The sequence below is a fragment of the Momordica charantia genome, assembly GCF_013281855.1.
Source record: "Momordica charantia cultivar OHB3-1 chromosome 6 unlocalized genomic scaffold, Mcharantia_2.0 BLBB01000006.1, whole genome shotgun sequence".
Lineage (NCBI taxonomy): Eukaryota > Viridiplantae > Streptophyta > Magnoliopsida > Cucurbitales > Cucurbitaceae > Momordica > Momordica charantia.
The window spans coordinates 24655451-24674002 of record NW_028275164.1 but is presented as its reverse complement, the minus strand read 5'-3'; the positions used below and the strand labels follow the sequence as shown (position 1 = coordinate 24674002).

Genomic DNA, 18552 nt, shown 5'->3' with positions numbered 1-18552 from the left:
TCTGGAATCATACGTGTGGGAAAGAAATCATACATCCTCCAAAACTGTGTTAATATAATTCATGGAGCACTCCAAGAAGGAAAACAGGACCTTACCTTCACTTTCACTAGGAGGACAGTTCTCAATGTGAAAAACGTAATGGTCGAACATGTTCTCGAGGTGATTGAATGAAGAAAATATATATATATAAGGAGCTAATCAAAGGGATTGTATTGAATTCGAAAACGAATCCTCCGAAATTGACTTGGGAACATAGTCAAATTGAGCTATAGAGTATACATTTGCTAACAGATGCTCCAAAGTTGCATAAATTGCATTACAGTTAGGATGGGATCTATCTTCTACAGAGAATACATGAGTTCTATTATTTACATCGATCCAACTACATCCACGATCCTTTTTCACTTTTAAGCTCCTCAATCGCCTCCTCACATTGATCTTCTCAACCCACTTGCCTAATATAGCATATATATTAGACAGAATAACATAGGCAGATATTGCTTTGGGATCCAAACTAAGGATCTTCTTAGCCACACTCTCACCCAATTCCAAGTCCATCCAGAACCAACAAGCATTTAGCAGAGCTCCCCAAATCACCCCGTCAGCTTCAATTGGCATGTTTCTGATAAATTCTTCAGCTTCACACAGACGTCCTGATCGACCGAGAAGATCCACCACACATGCATAGTGCTCTAAATTTGGAATCACACCATAACATTTTTCCATTGATTGGAAAAGTGTCACTCCTTCATTTACCATACCAGCATGACTACATGCAGAAAGAATCCCCAAAAGAGTAGCTGCATTTGGCACAACTTTGCACTTTAACATGTCCTCGAAGACTAAGAATGCTTCAATCCCAAGCCCGTGTTGCACATATCCATTGATTAGGGCGGTAAAAGCTGCTACATTAGGGGAGTAGATACTGGTGAACGAGGTTTTAGCATCATAGATGCTCCCACATTTTGAGTACATATCTATGAGTGATGTTCCAACATAAACGTTAGAGTCAAAGGCTGTCTTGATTGCATGGCCATGGAGTGATCGACCCAATTGAATAGATCCTAGGCATGTGCATGCTTGAAGCAGAGCAGAGAATGTCGATCTAGAACGCTCGACTGATGTTCTACACATGGTTTGATAAAGTTTCAAAGCTTTTTCATGCTGATGATTTTGAATATAGCCTGATATCATTGAATTCCAGGTCACAGGATTTCCTTCACCTTTCATTGACTCAAACAATTCCAAAGCTTTTTCAATTTCACCATTCCTGGAGTACACGGATATCATAGTGTTAGTTGAAATTGTAGTTTTATGGGTCATTCTTTCAAATAATCTCTTTGATTCTTCAATTCTGCTGCTGATTGCATACCCTTTAAGCATCAAATTATATGAAACTGGATTTTTTTCTCTTAGTTTGTTAAAAATCTCCTCAGCATCGTTAAATCTTCCTGCTAATATCAGTCCCTCAAGAAGTGAATTTGAAGCATTTAAACATGGTCTTTCCATACTATCATAAACTGCCTTGGCATTGTCAATAGCTTCACACTGACAATAAAACAAAATCAGTGCACCACAAATTGAATGATCGAAATGGAGTCCATATTTAGTCAAAATCCCATGAACAACCTTCCCCTGACTCAAATCTCTCAGTCTCCCACAAGCTCTCACAACACAATCAAAAGTGAACTCATTAGGCTCCACCTCACCATTCATCCTCATGTAGCAGAATAATTCCAATGCCCTCTTGCAGTTGTTCTCACTTCTTGCATACCCCGATATCAATGTAGTCCATGCCACCACATCTCGTTTCGGAATTTTTGTAAACAGATCAAAAGCATCGTCCATAAAATTGCATTTCACATACCCCACAAGCATCAAGCTCCATAACAAACCATTCTTATTATGCAACTCGTCAAAAACCTGCTTAGCTCCAGTGATGTCATAGATGTTCGCATATAAATACAACAATGCACTTCCCACAAGCTCAAAAATCTGCAACCCAGATTTCAAAACCAAACAATGAAGTTGTTTTCCCTCAAATGTACACCTTGAATGGGCACAACTACTCAACAAAGTAGAAAAAGTCTTCTCATTAAATTTTACATTGTTGCAATGCATCTTTGAAGCCAGATTGAGAGCTTCACCGTACTGTCCTAATTTGGAGTATCCAGAAATCATGACATTCCATGAGACAATACTTCTTACCGGCATTTCATTGAACAGAGTTTGAGCAAGATCAAGACGACCATTTCTTACATGACGACTTATACAAATATTGGTAGAAATGATACTGGAGTTTTCAGTATGTAAACTTTTAAATATAGTCGGAAATAGTGTCAAACTAGCTTTCCAACGATTATGCTTCCATGTTCCAAATGATGAAGACACCCTCAACATTTCTGATGGAGGTTGAAACGGCACTTATAATCATAGAGCCGGAAAATGTGCCTGGTTAAATAACAAAATGTGAAGCAATAATTTAAGTGATAGAAACATGAAATATCTAGTCAAGGTCACCAAATAATTATCTTAATTGATAAATTGAGATAACTTCACTTACTAATCAAATGAACAGATGACCAAAAGTTCTCATCAATATGACTATATATCACAGACAATAGCAATATAGTAATTAAATAAGCAGGTGAATCTTAACTCTAAACTATGAATCCAGAAATGAGAATGGAACTAGCTATTGTTTCTATTTTCTTCCTTCTCTTAAGGCTTCTGCATTGTTATTCCACCGCAACCAATCCTAATAAGTCTCTGCTATGAGTAGATGGTGTGTGTTAATTATAAGAAAACTGACCTCTCCCCCTCAATGTGAAGCCTCTGCTTCGCTGTATCAATGGCGTGCATGAAAACGAGAACTATGGGCGACGGAATTAACTGGGTTTCGCAAATTTACAGAGCATAGATGAATATCAGTCAAGGGGATGAGAAAATGGAAAGATTCATGCTTCAAATTTTATCCTACTCGTTTGTTGATGGATGTTCGAAAAAGCTTCGAAGACAGAGAAATGGCAGCCGGTTTTCCAAATTCGCGTGTGATTCAGCCGAGTCGAGGAGTATGGGCGCTGGATAAACTGAGTTTGGATGCAACCAAGTGTTCATTGTGTTTCTGCCGCCATTGCTGTGCGCAGAGGAAATGGCGAGGGTTTTGGGCAAAGGGTTTTAGAGAATGGAACGGCTTTTTCGAAAATCAAATTTGTAAATGAGAATTTCAGAAATGTCCCTCCTGGAATAAGTTCATCAATAAAATAAATTTTAAAAAATTGATGGAGCTGTCAAGAGTAGTCAAGAGGATAAAATAGTTGAGCTATATTTCAATTATTAATCAACTATGTTCGGTTCGACTGTTTTTATTACAGTTTGATTCACGTTAATAAAAATATTATTTTATCCATAATGAGAATACAGCTTGGCATTAAGAGCTCGAGTGTCCTGGGAAGCATTCCATGACAATTTATAAATACATTATAAATATTAAAAAATTTATAACATAAAAAATTTGATCATTTATAAAATTAATTTTCGTATAAAATTTCTACTTCTTTTATTTAAAATTAGACCATGGACTGCGCACCATTATAATTTTTCTTTCTTATAATTTTTCTTTCCACTTAAAAGGAAGATCGATAGACAATAAATAGTTATCAAATATAGTTTTTTTAATTAAATTACACGAAAAAGAAACCACTCGAAATTTGTCTCCACCTTCAAAAAAATATTCATATAGACTTTTAAAAATTTTAATACTGAGTCAAAGAAGACACAAACCAAAAATGGGGTTAGTGTTCGGCGACCCAAGCCGGCCCTAACTGACTAATGGTCGGCATCGAGCAATTCTCGACTCCCCGATTGAGAACTCTAGAAGACTCGACTCAACCGCGATGCATGCCAGCCCGAACCCATCGCGTCCCAACTGTTAATCTAACGACAAGCCCATAATAAGATACGCTGGCCCAGATAACTAGGTTTCCTAGATGTATCAGGATTCGAATTCCACAGTCCCTAGAGGGATCAAGGTTCAACTTTTATAAATAGGGAAGTATGTGATAACTTTCCAAAAGAGAGTTATTCTAGTGTTTATTTGAGTGGTTTTATACAAGGATTTGTCAAAGTGTGTCAGTTTTAGCTCTTAAAAAAATCTTATAAATCGAATATCGAGCCAAAGTCCCAGGTCTTGAATGTTTTGGCTAAAAAGTGCGCAAAAGTCTCTTAATTCTGGTGTAATTGCACAGGTTTGGAAAAGGAAGATAAAGTATGAAAAGGGTGTTGAACCTAGAGAAGAGTGGATGAAGCATGTTCAAGTCAGGGCAGACGAAAGCTAGAGCGAAGCCGAGCTGGAGCATGGATTCACTGCGCAATAACAGCCCAGACAAATGATTTACCGTGTCCGTACAAACTTCAGCTGGATGCCCTAAAAACAGGACCCGATATAAAAGGGACATGTTGCCCTAGCCGCCACACACAGATCCCAAGAGAAGCACGTTTTTTAAGCTGAAACGACAAGGAGGAGGATTCTCTCCACTTTCGGGACAGAAAGCTAATGACATAAGGGATATTCCACGGCAGTTTCGAGCTGTCATCATCTTCTTCTTCGGTTTTCTGTCATTTCCCTAAGATGAGTTGTCTTCTTCTTTTACCCATTGTATTTTCTACTTCATTTATGAGCTAAACCTCATTTCATGGGAGATTCATATGTTGTAACTATCATGAACTGAATCTTTAGTTGCTATATTCATTTTTTAATGAAGCTGTGTTTATTTCTTATATCTTATTGAGCATTATTGACTACTTTGTTCTGTATGCTAGCTTCTGTATTGACCCGAAATGGCTTACTGTTTGTAGACTTGTTTCATTAATGATTAGTACTTTTCTATATAGTATTTGTGAATGCTCATGAATGGGATCCCTTAATCATGCCTAGAACTTGTTTTTATTGCTTGGAAATTTAGCAACGGGAGTTGTGGGTATCCATGTTAGGTGTCTCGAAAGGGAACCAAGTCGAGTTGGGCATCAATGAATATTTGTGAGCTAGAGGGTTGGTTAATAGGTCTGTGAATGCATGTTGAATCTCCCCTACTTTCCTCTATCCATTAACTCCTCGTTTTCGTATTATGTGTTGTTTCTTCTTCTTGTTATCAACTCTATGAAGTGTGTCTACTACTGAGATTTGTTTACTGCTTTGTTTATTTTATTGTTTAGTTACGACACAACATCTATATTCCTTTATTTTTACACTTTTGGTATCTGTAAACATCGTTTAAAATACTATCCAAAGTTTCCGTGGATTCGACCTCGTTTCGTACTACAATCGACAATTTCGTGTATACTTGCACGTATTGTCATCACAGTTGTGTGGACGCAACAGTAAGCCAAACCCTAAGTTAAGCATCGGAGCTCGTGTGGCTAGAGCCACACTGGTCTTAATGTTATTCTGTTTTGCAAGTCTCATCGATCTCTTTTATCCTAGAAAATTGGTATGAATTTGGCGAGATACTAGGAGACCAAATTTCTACATCAACACTAGGCATTCACGTTCACAAACGTTTTAAAAATATCCTTTAAACAAATATTAGTTAATATTTGAATGAAAAGTTGTCATAGTATAATTTATAACTAATTAATGTAAAAACTTTTATTGATTAAGTCTGAAAATAGAAAAAATGCAAAAGAAAGACTATCATTTTTAAATGGAGATTAGTACAAGATCGAGTAGACAGTGGAAAAGCAATCCATATATCTTTTAAGACAAAATTATGATTTATAATACCTCTGAGTTTTGATTCAAAATATTAATGGAAATCCGCTTTTGAAACGTGTATTCAAACTTAAGAAAAATTAGAGATATTATTTACAATTTAATTGTAGTTTTCCAATACAGATCGAAACTCCAATCCCGATAGAACTAATGGGGTAAATTAGTATTGAGATATGCTGCGGTTCGCTATGTTTTTATTTGTAGTTGAAAAGTTAGGAGGGGGAGATGCCACATGGTTGATTGCTCTAACTTTGAAACCATTACACCTCCATGCATGCAGCCACGTAACCTCTCCTTCTCTCTTCCATTCAGAAATTCCCCAATTCACCTGTTCACCAAAATCAAATCAAGTTTCTGCCAAAACCAAGATCAGCAAAGCAATTCATTTCATCTTGCAAAATCTCCCATTCGATCGATTTTTATTAAAATTAGGAATCTATATATCATACGGTGATGGTGAAGCTAGTTTCCGCCAGAGATTTCCGGGCATACGGTCCCCGGCGGTCTCGGAGCCGAGCGGAGTACATAAACGCCGGCCTCTACTTGTTCGCCACCGTCGTTTTACTCGGCGGATTCGTTGCCCAGCTTTCGCGAGAGGCCAAATCCGGTTTGGCCCTAATTTTGCTCGCCTCCGCCCTCATTGCCATCGTTAATTTCCACGATCTCTTCGCACATCTCGCCGGAATCGATTACCGGTTGCCGCTCTTGGTGCAGTACGATCCCCAGCTTGCGCTTGTTGAATTTGCGGTTCCCATTGTTCAGGCGATTGGGGCCTTGCTCTTCTTGTTGGCTGCTCTGTTTCTTCTAATTCAGGTTCCAATTCATCGTTTCCTATTTCCTTCCTCTGATTATGATTCAATTCCTACAGGCATGATCTCACTTAAACCCTCGATTTTAGATTTTGGTTTTATTTCGCGCTCAAATCGCTACTTTGGAGTGACCATTTGGGCATTTGGTTTGGTTTTATTGAAATTTGCTGTTGTTCAGTTTGTTCTTTAGTTTTAACTTTTAGGATGGTGTTTATTTAGTCACTGTACTTTAAAAATATTCTATTAGGTACTTGAACTTCAGAGGTTGTTGTTTATTTAGTCCTTATATTTTAAAGATATTATAAAATAAGCGCTTAACACATTTACACCACCAAATGCCTGAAACTGCCTAAAATTAAAATTAGCCTGCATAAATGTTAAAATATGGACTTAATAATGGAAGAAATCTATTTTGCACAATGATGAAAGTTTAGTGAGGTATTAGGAACATTTCAGACTATAGAGATTACAGAGACTAAATAGACACAACTTTGAAAGTTCAGGACATATTAGACTATAAAGGCTTAAGAGACATCATCTTAAAAGTTTATGGACGTGACTGAACTCCAACTCTTGGCTTTTTATCGGTATGAATGATCGAAGGTGGAATTTTCTTGTACTTGTGTGATTCAAGAGTGAAATCATGTTCAAAACTACCAAGCTTTTTTTCCCCTTAATTTTTGAAATCAAGGATACCAAAAAGGAGTGGGGGGAGGGGAATAAGGCAATGGGCCTAACAGCTAATTTGAACACTCTTTTCTTCATTCCGTAGCTTTTCTAGTAGTAGGACCATGCCTCAATGGAGAGAGAATACTATTTTTTTTAAGGACAATAGGTGGCAGTGGGGATTCGAACCCATAACTCAGGATCCCTCAGGTGTCTTAACTAGTTTAACTAGTTGAGCTATGTCAGGTTAGCGAGAGAGTATACTAAATGAGACTTATATATGTTGAGTTTTTAGGAGGGACATTACGTTAGTGTGGATTTTTAGTTCAGACTCGATCATCCTTTTAACCAGCACTAAAAATATCTTAGTTGGAGTACTAAATTTCAAAGAGACTGAAACTTGAAAAGGGGTACTTGAGGAAACCACTTCTGAAAACCAGTTGCTATGGTGGGGTAGGAAAATCCTTGATCTGATTATACTTGCAAATGAGGATCTGTCAATGCGAGAGAACAAGTGGGAAAACTACAATATGATTGACGGGATTCTTTCAAGCTAAATAAATATTTTATTCCAAATGTTTAGGTCTTTTTTACAATTTGGTCCATGATCGATTAAAAGTTTTCATTTCGTCCTTATCTAACATCTCAACCGGTAGTGAGCTTGTGCTTGTGTAGCCAATATAAACAGACACACAAACACACAAACACACTGACACACCTTTTAGATATAGTTTCATGAAACTGATGAAGGTAACTTTATTTGAAGTTTTTCTTTCTGTTATTTAATTCCACAATTTAAAGAATCTTCATTATATGTATTCTTTTTAATTATTTAAACAAAAACTCTCTGTTTTTCATTCATTTATCTAATTTGATGTCTCTACATGATCAAGTATGCTACATGTAGATTAACTATCAAGTTTCAAATTAATTCAAATTTGGGTTTAAATAATTAATAAAAACACTAATGATGTGTAAAAAGTAATAGGACGTTGGAGAAATGGATCCAAACGTGGTAGTAGTATTGTCTATTTATGATATTAAGATCCTACAAGTTTTTTTGGCAACTAAATGTTGATCGGTCAGGCGGGTAACAAGAAATTAGTTCAGGTGTGTAAGTTTGTGATCAGGAAATTCACTGATATAAGAAAAGAAAGAGAACATTTGAAAGTAAGTATGGTAGTCCACTAAAGTACAATCTAAATCAAGATTTTTTTTAATCTTTTCAGCAACATCATTGTAAACTACATATAATACAATATCACCTATTTAGTTATTCTGATAGAGGATTGCATTCTAGGGAGACTATTTGATAACTTCCTTCCATTCTTAATGTTAATATCTTACAGGTTCGTGTTTTTTCCTCTCTCCAAGTTGAATACTGCATTCTCCTCCTTTCTTCCCTTTATAAGTGCTGTTATTCAATCCACTGATGCAGGAACACAATGGATATGCTTATTACAAACTAGAAAAGTGTGCTTGCGATATGCTTATTGCCGGTCCCGCCTTATGGATGCTTGGATCAATCCACAACTCCTGCCAAATCTACGAGAGGGCCGACGGGCATGTTCAAATCTTGCAACAGAGTGTCCATATTCCATTTTTAATAGGAAGCTTGCTGTTCTTCGTTGCTGCAGTTCTGAATAGCTACGAGCAGGCTGGGTTAGCCCATCATGGACTTAGGCTTCTGGTACGTGAAATGAATATTTTCATTTTAGTGTCTAATAGATGATGTTTGTTATGTTATCTCTTGCATATACTTGATAGAATTAATGCTAGGTTACATTTATATTATTATGCTACTCTTGTCATGGAATTAGCAGATTATCCATTTTCATCTAAATGCATCTAGATTTTTTTTTTTTTTTTTTTGAAGTTTAGAACTAATAATAATGATATAATGTCATGGTGTCAATCTAAACATGGCTTAACTAATTAAGGCATATATTCTCGACCAAGAGGTCATACGGGAATTCCACTTTGTGTCTTACTAAAACAAAATAAGGAAATATGGCTATACCTTTTAATTTTGCTATCGCAGTTTTTGCACATTCTGATGAGTACTTAATTTGTGTACTCTACTTTCCAAATGGATCCATAATATTGCTCCAGAATTAATGGCATTCTACAGAAGCTTCGTGTAATGATGAGTATGTGAATGCAGGGCAGAAACTGGGTTTGGTTAGGCATTTTCGGGAGCTTATCGCTCATATTAGGCGGATGGGCAAACGTACTTAAAGTGTTCAAGATGCAGCAGCTCGACGGACTGCGACTCGAAAAGCTTCGAGGAGGGGCATACGAGCGGCTTCTTGGAGAAAGAGAAGGCCAGGTTCCGCTAATTCTAGAGGAGCAAAGGAGGAGAAAACGGCAGGCCGATGAAGAAAAAGGCAGGCAAGTCATGGGACCAACCCCTTATAAAGATGTTCTTGTAGGTCAATCCTCCTGAGCTTGGATCCTATTCTCTCTTCCACTTCCATGGCTGACCCTACCAGCAACTGCACTTCAAGCTCTGCATGGTTACAGAATGTTGTGTGCATTTGCACGAAAATTTATGAGCAGGTCCATAGTGGTATGAACCTTGTTGATATATCTGATCTCGTTTGGTTGTTTTCTGTTTGGACATTCAAATTTTGTTTTGATGTCTTAATCAATGCCGTTTTGCCTCTCTTTCTCTCCCTCTCTCTCTCTATCTATGTCCCCTAATGTCAAATATAGTTTAGATATGATACGGTCATAGCCAAGAACGTGTGAAATGGGGGTCAGAAGATTAGTAAGCATTTTGGATGTATAAACTTCGGGTCAAAATCTTCTACACATGACACATTTAAGATATTATAACGGTAAGCATGGCGTGACACGACTTTGGCATTCATGTCGATGGACATGACGACTAGAGGAAATCATTTTGTGGTTGTTGAGAAAGTGTTGTTAATGTTTTTTTTGGTAAAGTAAAATTTATTTAATTCATTGTTATTATTTATTTAATCCATTGTTTTTATATTTATATTTTGATAACCAACCAGCTGCACTAAAGTTAAGTAATTGATGAAGTGAATTAGATGATCCATCTAAGTTGGCATAATTTCAGTACTGTCACGTTAGCTAGCTCTTAAAGCAGGCCGAAAGGTTTAAATTTCTACACCTACATTTGTCGACTATAAAAAATACTCTTATCATCTAGTGTATCTCGAAGTATTATTATAAATAGGAAAAACAAAACTATAATATAGATACTAAGACAGGTGAAATAGATGTCTCCCCTGGTTGTCAACAGTCTTTCTTTGAAATTTTACTGGAGAAATCAAGTTGAACAAAATTTGAACTAAAAAAATAAGAACTTTTCGAAAAAATTATATTTTTATGCTCGTTTCTGGAATTGGTAGGAAATGATTTTGAATTCCTCCTTCTGTTTGGAACCAAATTGATTCTAAATAATTAAAATAAAAATTTCTTGTTTGGATGTTCACGAGAATTGAAAAGAAAGCATATCATTTGACTATTATGCCCTTATAATTTTGTAATATTATATTAATAATAATATAATATTTTCGTATGAAATATAATCATTTAATCAAATCAACTTAATAAATTAAAACTTTCAATTAAATTAAAAAAAACAAAAAACTTTTTAAATCTAAACGAAAATAATCAATATGTTTATAACTAAAAGAAATTTAAACCATTAACTCACTTTCCCTCGTATTTTTCATTTATTTTCTTTTGACTGTTGTGCTCATACTTCCTTATTTTAAAAACAACGAATATAACAAATGTCATACTAAAACACAATAACATGCACAAAGAATTACAAAACTTCATATATATATATATATATATATATATATAAAAGAAGTTAGTTTAAAAAAATGAAAGAGAAATTTTAAATGCATCAAACTACCTATCTATTTGCAAATCCATCTTTTTTGTAACTGAAATTCTTTTGACCCTAATTAGTCTTATACAAATTGAAATGAAAAGAAAATAAATCTGATCAAGACCATCAAATAAAATAGAAAATGAACTTGGATTTTAATTGCATGGTGATCCAAAAAGACATAGGTAGAAAAACAAAAGAAAAAAAAAAGTTGTAGTATACTTGACAATTTGCATAGAAAAAATATTCAGAAAATAATTATATAGGTGTAGAGTGGAGTGACATGAATAAATTAAAAAAGAAAAATAGAAAATCTATTTTTTCTCGGAAAATTTTTGGACAAAAAATCGATTTTAAATGACTTAGTGATTTCAAATTCCTTCCCTTTTTTTTGCACCAAACAACGGAAATCATTTAAAAATCAATATGATTTGCATGTCCAAACTAGGGTTAGTTATATGATTTTCACTAATAGATTATTTTGGTGTTGGACTTTTTAAACATGCACCTCACTCCACCCAATTGGTAATTGACAGCTCTAAAATTTAATCTCATAAATGGAAAAATATCAATTTTAATCATGAATAAATTTGTTGAAAATAATATTTTCTTACATGTCAAATGAGTTGCATAACATATATTTGACATAAAATTGATAAGGTTTAGAAAAAACAAGGTTAGAGTCAATTTTCTTTTACTTATAAGTTTTTGACATAGATCCTCTCCTCCCTTACTCATAAGTTTTGAGATATGGATTTAAAAAGCCCCTCCAACTAATAAAATAAACTGCAAAATTTAGTTGGTATAAAAATTAATGTATAAACACTATTTTAGTTATTGTATTTTTGTTTTATTTTCTTTATTCGTCTTAATCATTATAATTTCAAAATATTTATTTTGGTCATTATATTCTTAAATAGTGACTAATTTAATATCGTACTTGTAAAATTTTAGCACAAAACTGACCCACAATGAAATTTTTTTAATATAAGTTAGAATATTAAAATAGATATTTTAAAAATAGAGGAATTAAAATGGAAGGCCCGAAACGAAAATAATATATATATTTTCTGACAGAGGAGGAGCGAAATAATATTTAAGCCTAAAAATAATAATTTTAAAAGTAGAATAATTAAAATGGAAGGCCCGAAACGAAAATAGTATATATATTTTTTGAGAGGAGGAACGAAAATAATATTTAAGCCTAATAACAATAATGATCCTCTCACACATATATCATATCCAAGATTGGTAGGACCATTTTACCCCTTGAAAGGCCAAGCCATATGAATAGCCGCAAGCCGAGGCAAATTTATTTCGATCAGTTTTAGATTATGCAGCAGAAGCCCATCGAAAACTTCTCCCTCTCTGCCTCTGCGAAACCCTAACTTCCACAGCTTCTCCAATTCCTTGCTTTTTCGGAGGTTTATCTTTTTCAATCTCAGGTATTCTGTTCGCAATCTCGATCTTTGCGTGTATCGCTTCTTGTTTCTTCGTTATTGTTCGGTATTTCGACCTGTCAGGACCTCTATTTCCATCGAGGTTCACGCTTTCGGGTTTTCGATCTGCATGCGTATTTCTCGAAAGATTTTATTGTGCGCGTGTTTGTTGCTGTGCTTTTTCGTTCTCGATTGTATTCTATTTGTTTTGTGTGATTAAGCATCTGAGAATTTTTGTTGTTATTATGTGGACGATAAATGGCATTGCGATGTAGCTTGAATCGTTGGATTGATCTCTCAGGTGCTTTCTTGATTATGGTTTATGAATTACTCTGATTGTTTTGTACGGTTTGATCTTAATTGTCTTGCTTTCACTGTTATATCTGGTGGATTGGTTTGTGCTTTTTTTGAAATTACGATTGCTCGTCCCTGGACCTGCAGTGATGTAAACTATTTGGTCCTTGTTACTATTTTCAACTTTTATTGCATACGCTAAAATTGAGGGATAATAAAAAGTAGAAGAAGAAGCAAGATATAGAAATGCAAGCTAAGACCCGAATAACATCCAAATAAGAAGCTCTCTTTACTATCTGGTCAATGTCTATGTACGAAAACCTCTTCCATCTTTGTGGTGCTAGCGCATAATTTTTTGCTCTTGAATTGAAGATGCTAAAATGTGCATTTTTATGCTATGGCTGGAAGCTCTTATCTTAAGAGATGAAAAATCTTATTCACTGACTAGTGTGGTTGTATTTTATGCATCCTCATATTCTTCTTTTGTACATCAATTAACTAGAAGATGTTAATTTGTTAACATCAACGTAGAATTAAATGTTTCATGATACAATTGTTGATGGTCACAGTGAATTATAAGTTAATGTGGAATATCGTGATCAACTTTGTTTACTGAATTATAAGTTTTAACAATATTAAGGCTGCCTATAATTTTGCAGCTTACTCTTATTACTTGGAAAATGGCTTCGGTCTCTAGTCAGCCACAGTTCCGTTATACCCAACCTCCGTCAAAGGTTCTCCATTTGAGGAATCTACCGTGGGAATGCACTGAAGAGGAACTGATTGAACTAGGGAAGCCATTTGGAAAAGTTGTGAACACCAAATGTAATGTTGGAGCAAACAGAAATCAAGCTTTTATCGAGTTTGTAAGTGCAATATCTTCCCATCTATTGTTTTCCATTTTTAATGGATTTTGCTAACTTGTCATTATGATTAATATTTAACCAAGTTTAAAATTACAGGCAGACATAAATCAAGCTATTGCAATGATATCATATTATGCATCATCCTCAGAGCCTGCTCAAGTTAGAGGGAAAACAGTTTATCTGCAATATTCCAACAGGCAAGAGATTGTAAACAACAAAACTACAGCTGATGTTCCTGGAAATGTGCTTTTGGTAACAATTGAGGGTTCTGATGCACGCCTGGTCAGCATTGATGTTCTACACTTGGTAAGCAGATTGTAGTACGTTCTTGTTGCAGTTAAAGGTGAACCTCTGTGGCACTAAGATTAAATTATGGTGATTAGGTTATAGTTTGTCATGTTACAAAAGCTTTTGTTTGACATGAATGTAAATGAATCAGCAGGCCCTTGTCAAGGCAATATCTTTGATGGCAGCTTAGTGCATCGGGAGAAAGAGCACATGTGTGTTTGTCTCCTTTCTCCTTTCCTTAACACTACCTCTCTCTTCCCTTCTTTTCTTCCTCAACTTCCTCCTACCTTTCTCAGTTTAGGATATTATCATTTCTGCTCTCTTGTGCATCCTTCTCCCTATCATCTCTGCATGATGTGTCAGTGATACTGCTGTGTAAATCCAGTCATTAGATTCAGAGCATAGGAAATTTTTACTCTAAATTTTTGGATTATATGTTTTCGGTATATAAGTATTCTGCCCTAATGGACAAACATTTGAGGATTTAAATGGAAGACTAATAAGATGATATTCCTTATGGCTTAGCATTTTAATTTTATGGGGTGGTTTTGCCTTTTCTGTTTCAAAAATATAGGCTGAATATTAAATTTGTAGAGCCCTTCAACAATTATTTTGCAGCTTATTTCTTTGATTATTTGGAGGGTAGATTATACCTACAGATGGTAATTATATCAAACTAATTGTTGCTCTCTCCTCAATTGAGAGAGTCAGTTATTACTGACTTGTTTGAATTTGTGTTTTTGCTTCATCATGTATTCTCTCTTAGAGGAGTTGAAATGTACTTCTTGATGTTTAACTGTCAAATACCATTATATGTTTAGCCTTTCCTATTATTTGATATTAGTTTTAACTTCTACGTTATTCTTGAAAAAAGTTTACAAGCTCATTTGAAGCAAAATCCACCGTAGGGCTCTCCATTTACTTTTGTTTTTTGCAACAGCATTTTAGTTTTCGGTGGTAGAGTTGGTATTTAAGTTTTCTATGTTTGGCAGTTGGAGCTTTCTAAATAGATGTTCCACTGCCCTATAGGTCAATGTTTGGAGATTTTGGTATATATGCTTTAGTTATAATTGTAAAGTAATTTGCATGATTGCAAATTTTTAATAATATAATAGTTATGTTATGTCCTGAAAAAGTAATGAATGGTGTGATATCATTTGGGTTAATTGCATTCTGAAGGTTATCCAGTATTATGCAGGTCTTTTCAGCCTTTGGGTTTGTGCATAAAATTACTACCTTTGAGAAAACAGCTGGATTTCAGGTCTGATAACATTTGTAATCTTCTTAGTATTTGCACTATTATTACTTCTGAGTTTGGGGAAAAACTTATTCAGATAATGTGATCATTTTAGGCATTGGTGCAATTTTCGGATGCTGAGACTGCCTCGTCTGCTAAGAATGCCTTGGATGGGAGAAGCATCCCTAGGTGACAATTGTATTGAATGTTTGACATGGTTTTTTGCTCCTCTTTTATGGAGTATATAGCAGTAGAAGAGGTGCACTACTGCACATGCACTAGCCCGGTGTTTATGATTCTTTTTGTTTCTGGTGATCAAAACATTGTATAATTAATTTGAAAATGTGATATTATTGCCAAGTAGTATTTGACCTTCTTACTTAAACTAATGCTATATTTAGAGCTGAGGTTCTATGTTCTCTCATGTCAATATTCCTTTTTTATAGGGCATCATCAATAAATTCTTATTTCATTTTGGTACTCTGCAGATATTTGCTTCCTGATAATGTTGGACCATGTTCCCTTAGAATCACATACTCTGCCCACACTGATTTGACAGTGAAATTTCAGAGCCATCGGAGCAGGTTTTCCCAACTTTCTCCATCTATTTGGCTATGAATGTGTTCTTTTTTCACATTAGCCAAGACAATTCCACTTGTTACTATTTGATATTTACCTTATGCTAAAGTCTTGCTTTGCCATCTATTTTTGTAATTTAAATGACTGTTTTATAACCATCTCTTTCTCTCTCTACTTCTGATAATATGTTGATTCAGGGACTACACTAATCCTTATCTTCCTGTTGCTCCATCGGCCATAGATGGAAGTGGTCAGGTAAGGAATGCATTAGGTGGCATGTTGTTGAGTTGTGCCCGTAAATTTTCTCCTTTCCATACATTAGGTAGGTGCATGTGATAAAAGATATTGCTTAAAATGATGATGTACATTTCACGCAAGTGCTGGCTATCACCTTTCAGTACAAAACTTGGCATCCATTTCCTCTTTCATTCTTCTTTCTCTTATTATTTTTTCTAAATCCCTTTCATCCTTTGATTGAATTTGCCGTCAGTCACCTTTGCAGTTCACCGTGGGATTGGATGGAAAAAAGCTTGAACCAGAGAGTAATGTTCTTCTTGCTTCCATTGAGAATATGCAGTATGCAGTCACCTTGGATGTTTTGCACATGGTATTGCATGATATGGAAATTTTTAAAGATTATAATGATCTTTTTGTGGACTTCATAAGTAAAAAGTGTTTAATAAATATTACTTCATATCTTATAATTCTATTCAAATTACTATATTATGCTAACAATTTTCTGTTTGTTGGCAGGTCTTTTCTGCATTTGGACCTGTCCAAAAGATTGCTATGTTTGATAAGAATGGGGGAGTGCAGGCCTTGATTCAGTATCCAGGTAGTGCGTTCAAACTGAAATCTTGTTGAAATTAATATATTTACTGTTACGTGTAAATGTACAGTAGACTTTTTTTTTAATAAGTAGCAACCGTATTCTTTAATTTCAAATCTGCAAGCTAGCTAAATTATCCTAAAGAACTAGATGCTTAGACAGCGAGAGTAACTTTGAAGTGAAATATTAAGAAAAAGTAAGAAGACGGGCATAACAATGTATTTAATGTGGTTCAATTTTCCAATCTACATCCATATTCTTATTCTTATTATTGTTTTACAATTGAAGTATATAGCATAGTGCTCCTCTTTCAAGGGCTGTTCCGTTGTATTCTTTCATTTTTATTTTAATGATGCCCTTTTTTAAAAAAAGCATAGTTAATCAATAATGGACCACACGTGGACAGATGTTCAGACTGCGGTAGTTGCCAAGGAAGCCCTGGAGGGGCACTGTATTTATGATGGAGGGTTTTGCAAGCTTCACATCTCATATTCACGCCACACTGATTTGAGTATTAAGGTAATAAGAACCTGTGGTGAATTTTGTCCCCAAACATCTCTTTACAGAGGAGATAATATGCATGTTTCTGCTTAAAATAGTGTTCTTTGTGGCCCCGTTTTACCAAATGTGAAGATCTTGTTTAGAAAACAAGAATAGATAATGCTCTTTTCTCTATCTTATATGATGCAATCTGACAGTATTGAAAGAAGAATGTTCCTAAGTTTGATGTGATTGTCGTAGGTGAATAATGACCGAAGTCGAGACTATACAATCCCCAATACTCCTCCCATGGTGAATTCTCAACCACCTATCGTGGGGCAGCAACCAGGTCAAATGATGGGTCCTTCTGCCCATCAATACAACGGAAACCAGTATGGTCCATCCGCAGAGCAGCCTGGGGTGCAGCCTCAGCCTTCTTCAGGATGGGGATCGGGTGGTCCTGCTGCACCTTACTCCATGCCCATGCACAATCCCGGTTACATGCCAACACCACCACACACCTATCGCCCCGATCACAGGCAATAGCACATATGATCTTATGTTTAATAGCTGAATGTCCATTCAAGAAAACCAAGTTTCTTCAAATACTAAAGCAAGCAATTTGGCCGAGAAAAATGTGCATTAAATTCAACCGTTACGTGAACTCTCACTGTCCAGAACTAATTAGGTCAGTTTTTATTCTTTTCCCTTTTATTTTAAGGGATTTGAATGAATGTAAGATCCCGAGGGCAAAAAAACCGTGCCCACCCCTCTTTAAAGCTGAGTGACTTGCAAAACTCGGTTGTCGTTATTGACGATTGTCTTCAGATACTTGAATACTGTTTTATCAGTCTCTTCCTTTGCTCATTCTAATTATTTCTATAATTATCCCTGCCCCTCCCACGTTCTATACTGTTCAACTGTGGCTATATTGTCGAAAACCCGAGTCTGAGGAGCAATTGGGCACTGTTTAGTTTACTTGCCCATGAGCTGATGAAAAGTTGTATGTGGAAGGACATTTTATATTAATCCGAAAATGTGTTTGTTCTTTGAATGCAAGATAGAAGTTGAGTTAGTTATTCGATGATTTATGATTGATCAACTAAAACTTGGGATTAGATATGACTTGGTGATTTTAAGGATGTGTGAGTATGTTTTTGTTTTGTTTTCAGTGTTTTCAGCAGAGGTGTTCATGGGTTTGATTGGGTTAAGGAGGTTGTTTAGATAGATCGATGCAGGATGATTAGATTGGAGAATTGGTGGAACTGAATATGATAGCCAACCCAATCTTAAATTTTTTAATTGGGTTGGATTGGGTCATGAGTTGCTCTTAGTTTCAAGTTCTAGATCATCCAGGCAGCTTTTAGTTTCAAGTTCCATATCCAAAAAATCATCTCAGTTTCAAGTTTCAATCCAAACAA

The 18552-nt window shown here is 35.4% G+C and overlaps 3 protein-coding genes across 5 annotated transcripts; 2 read left to right on the top strand and 1 right to left on the bottom strand.

The window, feature by feature from the left end:
• Nucleotides 1-160: 160 nt before the first annotated feature.
• Nucleotides 161-3219, bottom strand: LOC111024605 (pentatricopeptide repeat-containing protein At1g06140, mitochondrial). Its single transcript, XM_022302312.2, has 3 exons — nt 2981-3219; nt 2813-2892; nt 161-2451 (listed from the first exon to the last, which is right to left on the bottom strand). Exon 3 carries the CDS (start codon nt 2398-2400, stop codon nt 199-201), a length of 2202 nt encoding a protein of 733 aa, XP_022158004.1. The 5' UTR covers nt 2401-2451; nt 2813-2892; nt 2981-3219; the 3' UTR covers nt 161-198.
• Nucleotides 3220-6018: 2799 nt separating this feature from the next.
• On the top strand, nt 6019-9912 carry LOC148211001 (polypyrimidine tract-binding-like protein). Its single transcript, XM_088125388.1, has 3 exons — nt 6019-6583; nt 8684-8935; nt 9410-9912. The coding sequence occupies exons 1-3, from the start codon at nt 6224-6226 to the stop codon at nt 9689-9691; spliced, it is 894 nt and encodes a 297-aa protein (XP_087981514.1). The 5' UTR covers nt 6019-6223; the 3' UTR covers nt 9692-9912.
• A 2493-nt stretch (nt 9913-12405) lies between these two features.
• On the top strand, nt 12406-17998 carry PTB2 (polypyrimidine tract-binding protein 2). 3 transcript variants are annotated; one of them, XM_022302349.2, is made up of 11 exons: nt 12406-12564; nt 13512-13718; nt 13815-14024; nt 15205-15267; nt 15359-15432; nt 15732-15827; nt 16020-16077; nt 16325-16429; nt 16576-16657; nt 17058-17170; nt 17393-17998. In XM_022302349.2, exons 2-11 carry the CDS (start codon nt 13533-13535, stop codon nt 17675-17677), a joined length of 1272 nt encoding a protein of 423 aa, XP_022158041.2. In that variant the 5' UTR covers nt 12406-12564; nt 13512-13532; the 3' UTR covers nt 17678-17998. The 3 variants fall into 3 exon arrangements, with proteins under 3 accessions (XP_022158041.2, XP_087981512.1, XP_087981513.1); XM_088125386.1 differs by having other exon boundaries at nt 16313-16429; XM_088125387.1 differs by lacking the exon at nt 17393-17998 and having other exon boundaries at nt 16313-16429; nt 17029-17159.
• Nucleotides 17999-18552: the final 554 nt, after the last annotated feature.

What these genes read in the sequence shown, in the direction of transcription:
- LOC111024605 (XM_022302312.2), bottom strand. Translation starts at nt 2,400, where the DNA reads ATGTTGAGGGTGTCTTCATCATTTGGAACATGGAAGCATAATCGTTGG.
- LOC148211001 (XM_088125388.1), top strand. Translation starts at nt 6,224, where the DNA reads ATGGTGAAGCTAGTTTCCGCCAGAGATTTCCGGGCATACGGTCCCCGG. An exon ending in CTCTGTTTCTTCTAATTCAG is followed by an intron (nt 6,584 to 8,683) that starts GTTCCAATTCAT and finishes CCACTGATGCAG; the next exon opens with GAACACAATGGATATGCTTA. An exon ending in ATCATGGACTTAGGCTTCTG is followed by an intron (nt 8,936 to 9,409) that starts GTACGTGAAATG and finishes ATGTGAATGCAG; the next exon opens with GGCAGAAACTGGGTTTGGTT.
- PTB2 (XM_088125386.1), top strand. Translation starts at nt 13,533, where the DNA reads ATGGCTTCGGTCTCTAGTCAGCCACAGTTCCGTTATACCCAACCTCCG. An exon ending in GCATTGATGTTCTACACTTG is followed by an intron (nt 14,025 to 15,204) that starts GTAAGCAGATTG and finishes AGTATTATGCAG; the next exon opens with GTCTTTTCAGCCTTTGGGTT. An exon ending in CCTTGGATGTTTTGCACATG is followed by an intron (nt 16,430 to 16,575) that starts GTATTGCATGAT and finishes GTTTGTTGGCAG; the next exon opens with GTCTTTTCTGCATTTGGACC.